Source organism: Solanum pennellii, chromosome 10 (genome assembly GCF_001406875.1).
Source record: "Solanum pennellii chromosome 10, SPENNV200".
NCBI lineage: Eukaryota > Viridiplantae > Streptophyta > Magnoliopsida > Solanales > Solanaceae > Solanum > Solanum pennellii.
In genome coordinates this window covers 20,984,935-20,995,128 of record NC_028646.1, presented here as the reverse complement: position 1 = coordinate 20,995,128, position 10,194 = coordinate 20,984,935, and the positions used below count along the sequence as shown (strand labels likewise).

The window sequence follows — 10,194 nt, the reverse complement described above, 5'->3', positions numbered from 1 at the left end:
ATATACTTGAATAAGAAGAAAGTCTTCTCCTACATCTACTTTTCTTGTCTTCTTCTTATAATCTTGATTTTACAACACGTTATCAGCACGAGTCTCTGCCAGTTCAAGTAAAGACTTTAAAAGCCTCGGAGGTAAGAATTTCATTTTTTTTAAATAATGTCTAATCTTTCTAAACTCGAATTTCTTGCTCTAGACATATCGGGAAAAAGCTATCTATCATGGGCACTCGATGCAGAAATTCATCTTGATGCGGTGGGTCTAGCAGACACCATCCAAGAAAATAATCAAGCATCGAATCAAAATCGTGCTAAGGCGATGATATTTCTCCATCATCACCTTGATGAGGGTTTGAAAATGGAATATCTCACTGTTAAGGATCCTCTGGTGTTGTGGAACAATTTAAAAGATAGATATGACCACCTGAAGTTGGTCGTCCTTCCACAGGCACGTTATGACTGGATCCACTTGAGACTTCAAGATTTTAAATCTATCAGTGAGTATAACTCTTCCATGTTTAAAATTATCTCACAATTAAAATTATGTGGAGAAAATATCACTGACCATGATATGCTGGAAAAAACGTTTTCCACTTTCCCTGCCTCGAGTATGCTTCTGCAGCAGCAATACCGAGAAATGGGATTTAAAAAGTATTCCGAATTAATCTCACATCTCCTTGTTGCTGAACAACATAATGATTTACTGATGAAAAACCATGAAAGTCGACCTACTGGTTCTATGCCATTTCCTGAAGTAAATACGGCAAATTTTCACCAATCTAAGCGTGAAAAAGGTCGTGGCCCCAGTCGTGGCCGTGGTCGTGGTCGAGGAAGAAATCTCAATCATGGTGATCGTCTTGCACTAAATAATAACATTCAACACCAGCAGTGTAAAAAGAAGAATGAAAAACATGACGTAGTGCAGAAGAAAAATTCAGACAACAAATGTTATCGATGTGGAGGAAAAGGACATTGGTCACGTACCTGTCGTACGCCAAGGCACCTGGTTGAGTTATATCAAGCTTCCCTGAAGGAGGTGAAAAATAACGCAGAAGCCAACTTTATCACGGAAGATACTGTTGAACCCATGCATCTAGATGTAGCGGATTTCTTTGAGAACCCCGAAGGAAAGATAGATCACCTGATAGGTGATGGGTCTGTGATAATATAAATATATTTCATTTTCGTCGTTTATATGAACTAGTATGAATATGTTTTCCTAGATTTGTAAATAACTAAAAGGTTGTGTATTGTTTTTGTTTAGTAATAATATTATAATGTTTATTTCTTTTATATCTTTTATCTTGAAGAATATATGGATACCTCAATGATCAATCATGAAGATATTTGTATAATTGATAGTGGAACAACGCACGCCATATTCAAAGATGAGAAATACTTCTCCTACTTGCTTAGAAGAAAAGCAAATGTTACTACAATTTCTGGTAATTCAAACTTAATAGAAGGCTCCGGAAGAGCTACTATATTTCTGCCTAAGGGGACAAAACTTGTCATAGAAGATGCTTTGTTCTCTTCTAAATCCCCAAGAAACCTGTTAAGTTTTAAAGATATTCGCCGAAATGGATATCATGTTGAGACAATAAATGAAATGAATGTTGAATACCTTGGTATTACCAAGATTGTCTCAAACCAGAAATATGTATTGGAGAAATTATCAACTTTATCTTCTGGCCTGTATTATGCAAAAATAAGTACGATTGAAGCACACTCTATCGTAAACCAGAAGTTTACTGACTTAAAGACTTTTGTGCTTTGGCATGACCGAATAGGTCATCCTGGATCAATAATGATGAGACGAATCATTGAAAACTCAAATGGTCATCCATTAAAGAACCTGAAGATTCTTACAAATGATGAGTTTTCATGTGCTGCTTGCTGCCAAGGCAAATTGATTACTAGGCCATCACCAATGAAGGTTAACATTGAATCCCCTCAATTTTTGGAACGAATACATGGGGATATTTGTGGACCTATTCACCCATCTAGTGGGTCGTTTAGATATTTTATGGTCCTAATAGACGCATCTTCAAGATGGTCTCATGTGTGCCTCTTATCATCTCGCAACCTGGCGTTTGCAAAATTATTGGCACAAATGATACGATTAAGAGCGCAATTTCCAGATTATCCCATTAAGACAATTCGTCTTGATAATGCTGGCGAATTCACATCCCAAGCTTTTGATGCTTATTGCGTATCGGTAGGGATAAAAGTTGAACATCCTGTAGCTCATGTTCATACTCAAAATGGCCTTGCTGAGTCATTTATTAAGCGCTTACAATTGATAGCAAGACCTCTACTTATGAAAAGTGAGTTGCCTACTACTGTTTGGGGTCATGCTATCTTACATGCAGCATCACTTGTTCGTCTCAGACCGACTCATTATAATAAATACTCCCCATTACAATTGGTATTTGGTCATGAACCAAATATTGCTCATCTTCGAATTTTTGGATGTGCTGTATATGTGCCTGTAGCACCACCTCAGCGCACCAAGATGGGCCCTCAAAGAAGGTTAGGCATATATGTTGGGTTTGATTCACCCTCAATAATTCGCTACCTTGAGCCATTGACGGGAGATTTATTCACTGCAAGATTTGCAGATTGTCGATTTGATGAAACAAATTTTCCGCAATTAGGGGGAGAGAAAAATAAACTTAAAAGTGAAATTGCATGGAAAGTTTCGTCATTATCTCATTTTGATCCACGCTCCCCTGTGTGTGAACAAGAGGTCCAGAAGATCATCCATTTGCAAAACATAGCAAATCAAATGCCAGACGCATTTACTGATTCAAAAAGGATAACAAAGTCACATATTCCTGCAGTAAATGTGCCTATCCGAATCGACGTCCCAAAAGGACCATCTACAAGTGTCATAGCTTCTGAATCACAAATACGCCTGAAGCGTGGTAGACCATTGGGTTCAAAAGATAAGAATCCTAGAAAAAGAAGTACAAAAAATGACACTACAAAAGAATTTCACGAAGAAATTCAAGATCTGATTAATCCTGATATTCCTGAAGAAATCAGTGAACCCGAGACTCAAGTAAATGAAGAACTCTCAATAAGTTCTTCTACAGGTGATGGGATAAGTTTAGATCGATCAAAAATCATAGTGGATAATGTTTTCGCATATGATGTTGCACTTAACATTATGCAAGGAAATGAGGATCTTGAACCTCTATCCGTCGAAGAATGTCGACAAAGACATGATTGGCCAAAATGGAAAGAAGCAATTGAATCAGAATTGAATTCACTTGCTAAGCGTGAGGTTTTTGGACCAGTAGTCCAAACGCCTAGTGATGTTAAACCAATTGGCTATAAATGGGTCTTTGTACGAAAAAGAAATGAGAGAAATGAGATTGTAAGATACAAGGCACGCCTTGTTGCACAAGGATTCTCTCAACGACCTGGTGTCGACTATGAAGAAACATATTCACCTGTTATGGATGCAATAACTTTTCGATATCTCATCGGTTTAGCTGTACATGAAAATCTTGAAATTCGTCTAATGGATGTGGTTACAGCTTACCTTTACGGTTCACTTGATAATGAAATTTATATGAAAGTTCCAGAAGGACTTAAAATGCCTGAAGCATGTAGTTCAAAATCTCGGGAAATATATTCAATCAGATTACAAAAGTCATTATATGGCTTAAAACAATCAGGGCGCATGTGGTATAATCGCCTCAGTGAGTACTTGATAAAACAAGGTTATATAAACGATGTCATTTGTCCTTGTATATTTATTAAGAAAACAACATTGGGATTTGTTATTCTTGCTGTTTATGTTGATGACATTAATCTCATTGGAACTCCAGAAGAGGTTCAAAAGGCAATTGAATATCTAAAGGAAGAATTTGAGATGAAAGACCTTGGAAAGACAAAAATTTGTCTTGGACTACAAATAGAATATTTAGTAGACGGGGTCTTCATCCATCAATCTGCCTATACTGAGAAAATCTTGAAACGATTTTACATGGACAAAGCACATCCATTAAGTACTCCAATGGTTGTCCGATCACTTGAAGTGAGTAAGGATCCATTCCGACCTCAAGAAGAGAATGAGGAACCTCTTGGTCCAGAAGTACCTTATCTTAGTGCAATTGGGGCACTTATGTATCTTGCTAATGCTACGAGACCTGACATAGCATTTTCTGTTAATTTGTTAGCAAGATATAGTTCTTCCCCTACACGAAGACATTGGAAAGGAGTTAAACATATATTGCGATATCTAAGGGGAACTAGTGATATGGGTCTGTTTTATACTAACAAAGATAGTGCAGATCTTGTTGGTCATGCAGATGCAGGTTATTTATCTGACCCACATAAAGCTCGATCACAAACAGGCTATCTGTTCACATATGGAGGTACTGCTATATCATGGCGATCTATGAAGCAGTCTATTGTCGCTACTTCTTCAAATCATGCTGAGATAATAGCCATTCATGAAGCAAGTAGAGAATGTGTATGGTTAAGATCAGTAATACATTCTATCAAAGAAAGATGTGGTTTGAAGTGTGACGTCAAGATACCCACAATACTCTTTGAAGACAATGCTGCATGCATAGCTCAATTAAAAGGAGGCTTTATAAAAGGAGATAGAACGAAACACATTTCACCAAAATTATTCTTCACACATGATCTCCAGAAGAATGGTGATATTGATGTGCGACAAATTCGTTCGAGTGATAATCCAGCAGATTTATTTACCAAATCTTTACCGGCCTCAACTCTTGAGAAGATGGTTCACAAAATTGGAATGCGAAAACTTAACCATCTGGATCGTGGTTTTTATCAGGGGGAGTAAAATACGCACTGTACTCTTTTTTTCCTTAGTCTAGGTTTTGTCCCACTGGGTTTTCCTAGAAAGGTTTTTAATGAGGCAGCAAATAATGCGTATCAAAAGATATGTGTACTCTTTTTCCTTCACTAGAATTTTTTCCCACAGGGTTTTTTTTAGTAAGGTTTTAACGAGGCACAATATCTATGGACATCCAAGGGGGAGTGTTATAAATCCATTAAATAAGTGGATAGTCCATAAAGTTAGTACATGAACAACCATTCATATTCACTAGGTTACATGAACCTTTTTGGATAAGAATGTATCTATTTATTATGATATACTTAATATGGTGACCTTTCGAGTGATTTCTCACTCTACAAATAGGGTTGTTCGTTCACTATTGTAATATATATATATATATATATGAAACTTACATATACTTGAATAAGAAGAAAGTCTTCTCCTACATCTACTTTTCTTGTCTTCTTCTTATAATCTTGATTTTACAACAGCGGAAATTTTTTTATATTGAAACTATCCAAAAAGGAAAAACCCTGTGTTTTCTAAAGGGTAAAAAAATACAAAGGGAAAAAAGACTCTTCCTCTGCTAGTGGCAATGCAAGCTTCTCCATATCGATCGATATCTTCAACAATATTATGTCGGTGTTCTTCCTCGCAGCTCTGTCTTCTTCGCAGCTGCTCAGCTTTGTCTTCTTCATCAAAGAATTTCCATAGCAGCTCCTCACATCTGTCTTCTTCATCAAAGTATTTCCATCGCAGCTGGTCACCAAAGAGGTAAAATGTATAGTTGGTGCTTATAGCTGCTCGATTAGTGAACCAAATCTTACAAGTTTGCTACCTCTTCTAATCAAGCTTTTGTTGTTTCAAATTTCATACACTGTATTGATATATTTTACTTTTTTAAGTTACTATTCTTCTTGTTCTTCCTGTTTTAAAACATTAAATAGGTTAAAAAGTTTCAAAATCTGATATGTTTTCTTCTGTACAATCAGCGAAAGATTATTGGGCTGAGTTTCTAATAGTGACTCGTTTTTGTTAACTGTTGTATGTGTCTGAGGATTCAAATATTGTACAGAGAGTATATTGTAATCGAAAAGTCTAATTATTTCACCAACAACATATACTTCTTTCCTGTCTTCGAAATATATTTATATTTTGCAAGCGAAATAGGACCTAGACCCGCTACATGTAACTTTAAGAATAAGATATACTTACAAAATTTAATGTTTCTTTTATAAGTAGGAGAGGCGAGACTCACAAACACATGTATTGTATCTATAAGGTCCATACCTTTTCCATATAACTTATTAAGAAAGAGAAATATGGGCGTATGGTATTTGTTGCTCCGTTAAATTTAAAGAACATTCCTATTACTATAGTAGGTCTATATCATTTAGAATTGTGAGTTGTGACGGACCACCACTGAGACAGCGACCTGCAGCCTGTCCAATTAGTTCATCTTTAAACATATGATTCTAGTCAACCACTGCTATAAGAAGGCTAACTGTGTTATGGCTAATACAGGAGCAAAAAAATTTAGTTTTTCCTAACTGATTCCACTTTGATGTCAACAAAAGCTAAAACTCTAGAGAGGACTGACCACTTAGGATCAAGAGGAAGCAATTTAACTGAAGTAATGAATAACAAAATTTTAAGCTGCTTGTTGTATCCTTTTGGCTATGTACATGTACCAAAAATCGTCTTTTGCTACTTTTTTCTGTATATCATCATACTTACTAAAGCCTTAATGTACAGGATACAAGTTGTACAAGAAGGTCCTATTTATCCTTTTCTCTCTACATAGAAACAAGGATATGACTTCTCCTGTATATCTTTCTTTTATGGTTAATATATACAGGTTGGTGTGGTCCGTGGTGGATCTTTGGAAACAATAAAACAGAATGTTTTGCTTATGAATTTGGCGGGGTTAACTCCATGTGGCGTTTTAGAGATATGTGCTTCAATAAGTACAGAATTTTGTGTAGCTTGTAGCAATTCCTATAAGATAAAATTCTCTTTTCTGATTACTCCTCTAGGTTTCAACATATAGTTCTGGTGGAAAATTTTGATTTCTAATTTTCTTAGTTGTTTCTTTATGTATTGTTTGAAGATTCAAGTAAATGAACTATTTAGTAACATTCTCTTTTCTGATTGTTTCTCGAGGTTGTAACATAAAGTTCTGGTGGAAATTGTGATTTCTAATTTTATTAACTCTTTCTTTATAACCTTAGAGTTTACCCTTATGTGTGTATCGGATCGTAACAATCTATTCGCATCTTAATATTTTGTTGTTCTTTATTTTTTTTTGAAAATTGTATGTTGTCTTAAAGGTTATAGCGCGTTGCAAGAAGTGGATGGAACATGTTGATAATCGTTTCGATGAAATCTACTTAGTTAAAGTGCAAAAGTTTTTTGATTTTTCTTTTCAAGGCTGCAAGGTGGAGCTTCTTCAAAGACTGAATTATTGTCCGCGCTACGTTCAACTCGAGAGGATATCAAATTCTTGAATGAAGAAAACAGATCATTGAATGAGGAAAACAATTGTTTGAATGATCTCTTGTCTAGCATAGAACATAAGATGAAAGAGATGATGAATATGAAAGAATTCTTCGTTACTCAGCAGTCGCATGTCCCACCTACAAACATCATCCGTTTCAATTGAATGATTGTTGCCTTTTAAGCTGACCAAGTTAGTAACAATATACCTGACTTATTAATTATTTTTCATTAAAATAAGTGGTTGTAGAGATGTGATCTGTTTTTGAATATTTTCACAACTTTCTTTAATTGTGATAGACATAGTTTTTCATTTTCTGCATAACGACACAAACATTGTTTTTAAATTCTCTGCATTGCTGCAACACTGCTGACAGCTTCTTTATTTTACAATGTGCTGCCTGATTGTTGTTCATCCTGCTCATCTCTTGGGATATCCTTTCTGCACTACTGCAATGTAACAGTGCTGCCACGTAACATTGTTGCGAGCTTCTCATTTTTACAATTCTCTGCATAACGACACAAAGCTTATTTTTAATTTTTTTGCACTGCTGCAACGTAACAGTGCTGCCACGTAAGGTTAGGATCCTTGACTCTAACCTTCTTCAGAAGCTCCCTATAAACATCCATCTCAGGTAGCAAAGGCCATTGTTTGATTGGCTTGCTTCCCCTAATCAGAACTGTTGTTTTTTCTGGTTCACATTTTTTCTTACTGTTCAAAATCCATCAATGGCTTCTTGATGCTAGCTTTTCTTGTCCTTATATACATGTGGAGTTATACTGATAAAAAGCATGATTTTGACTAAATTGACTTTTTCTCATGTATTGATGATTTTGTGCATATAAGTCATACTTAGTTCCGAAGATAAAGCCACTCATCAAGCCTTATTAGTTTTGTCTATGTTTTGAGACAATTATTCCACTCTCATGTTTAGACTTTCATTGTAGCCTATATGACATATTGTAATAGACTAAGGGCTGGGAAGCAAATGTGACACCAACGTAATACTTAGGAGCTTATATGGCTCGGTAAGCTTTTTAACATTTCAAATTGAAGACAATCAAGTGAAGATTTTTAACATTCAGCCAAGAGATTTGAACTCTATATGATACAAATGCAAAATGTTCATGAATGTAGAACCAAGGGGGAATGTGGGCAGATTCAACTTAAGGATGGATACATATTCCAAGTAAGTAAACATAGAGCAAGAAGGGATCTGTTGAGGTAACATTATAGTCTAACACAATAGGAGTAATAACCAATAAAGGGAACATATGAACATGTGAAAAGAGGACATATACGATGGAATAGACTATTGAAGCAAGTTGTCAAGATATGGGCAGATTGTATATCATCCTATAAACATATGTATCATGTGTAATGTAGGATCATTTTTATTTATATAAGGGAAATATGTGACAGAGGTACTTTCACAATAAAACAAGTTTATACCTTACATGCTTAACTTTGTAGAGTAAACACACACATTTAGTAAAAAAAACCTCATATTAGAGTGCTCACTTTCAGGCTCTAGGGAGTAGGAACTATAACTATGATCAGTCACTACCAAGGGCAATGAAAAAGCTTACTTTTTTGTAATGCACATTTTGGATTCATGCAAAAGAGATAGGAAATCGAATAGCCTTACATACCTTGCTGCACAAATTTGGATATTACAATGAGTTAACTGTCTTCTTATAAGATTATTTGTCTACAATGGAGTAAGAAATAAAACTAGCATTAGTAGTTAATCAACAGATTTGGGCTACTTGATCAAGACAACAGTACTTGGCAGTAAATCTATAATTGATACCATCAAGGGTGCTTTACCGTCCATCATTCTCTAATTTTTTCTTATACTATACGACCTTCATTTAAGGTCCTTCGAAACTCCTTGGGCTTCACACGTTTGGGAAACAATATATAAAGGGATGGCAGGAAGTAAGCTCATGCAACAATCAATTAAGCATCAAATATCTACATTTTTCAATGTTCAATACTTAAACAAGTTCCCATGAATTCTCGACACATATCCATCGAACCCCCCTTATTTACGATACACAAAACACTCTCTAAGCCTCACAATGTGGAAATAGAAATATGAACTCATGACTTCTGATCAACATACCATGATTTCCAACTAATATTTAAATTCTCAAAGCAAGCTCATAATCAAAATTTAATGGGACTCCATAATAATAATAATTATAATAATAATAATAATAATTATTATTATTATTATTATTATTATTATAATAATAATAATAATAATAATAATAGTAGTAGTAATAATTATAATAATAATAATAATAATAATAATAAAAATAATAATAATAATAATAAGAAGAAGAATAAGAATAAGAATAAGAAAAATAATAACAATAATAAAAATAATAACAATAGTAATAATAATAAAATAATATAATAATAATAATAATAATGATAATAACAATAATAATAACGATAATAATAATAATAATAATAATAATAATAATAATAATAATAATAAATAATAATAATAATAATAATAATAATAATAATAAATAATAATAATAATAATAATAATAATATTGATATTAATAATAATAATAATTATTATTATTATTATTACTATTATAATAATAATTATAATAGTAATAATAATAATACTAATAATACAACTAATAATAATAATAACACTAATAGGACTACTAATACTAATACTATGTAACGACCTGTTTAGTCGTTTTGAGCAGCAGATTTTATTTCTGGAAAAACTGTGTGAGTCGACGGAACCCACGACGGACCGTCATGGGCACGACGGGCCGTCGAGGGGGTCTCGTTCCAAAAGACTTAGACTTCTGAAATTTGGGTACTGAAATCGACTCTCTGAACTT

The 10,194-nt window shown here is 34.2% G+C and overlaps 2 protein-coding genes across 3 annotated transcripts; both read left to right on the top strand.

The window, feature by feature from the left end:
- The first annotated feature begins 156 nt into the window (after positions 1-156).
- On the top strand, positions 157-1,167 carry LOC107001130. The gene has a single exon (XM_015199292.1). The coding sequence runs from the start codon at positions 157-159 to the stop codon at positions 1,165-1,167; it is 1,011 nt and encodes a 336-aa protein (XP_015054778.1).
- Positions 1,168-5,335: 4,168 nt separating this feature from the next.
- LOC107001129 lies at positions 5,336-7,638 on the top strand. Of its 2 annotated transcripts, none has more exons than XR_003574804.1 (2): positions 5,336-5,595; positions 7,152-7,638. XR_003574804.1 is itself a non-coding variant. In XM_015199291.2 (2 exons), exons 1-2 carry the CDS (start codon positions 5,417-5,419, stop codon positions 7,481-7,483), a joined length of 411 nt encoding a protein of 136 aa, XP_015054777.1. In that variant the 5' UTR covers positions 5,336-5,416; the 3' UTR covers positions 7,484-7,638. The 2 variants fall into 2 exon arrangements, 1 of the variants encoding a protein (XP_015054777.1); XM_015199291.2 differs by having other exon boundaries at positions 7,252-7,638.
- Positions 7,639-10,194: the final 2,556 nt, after the last annotated feature.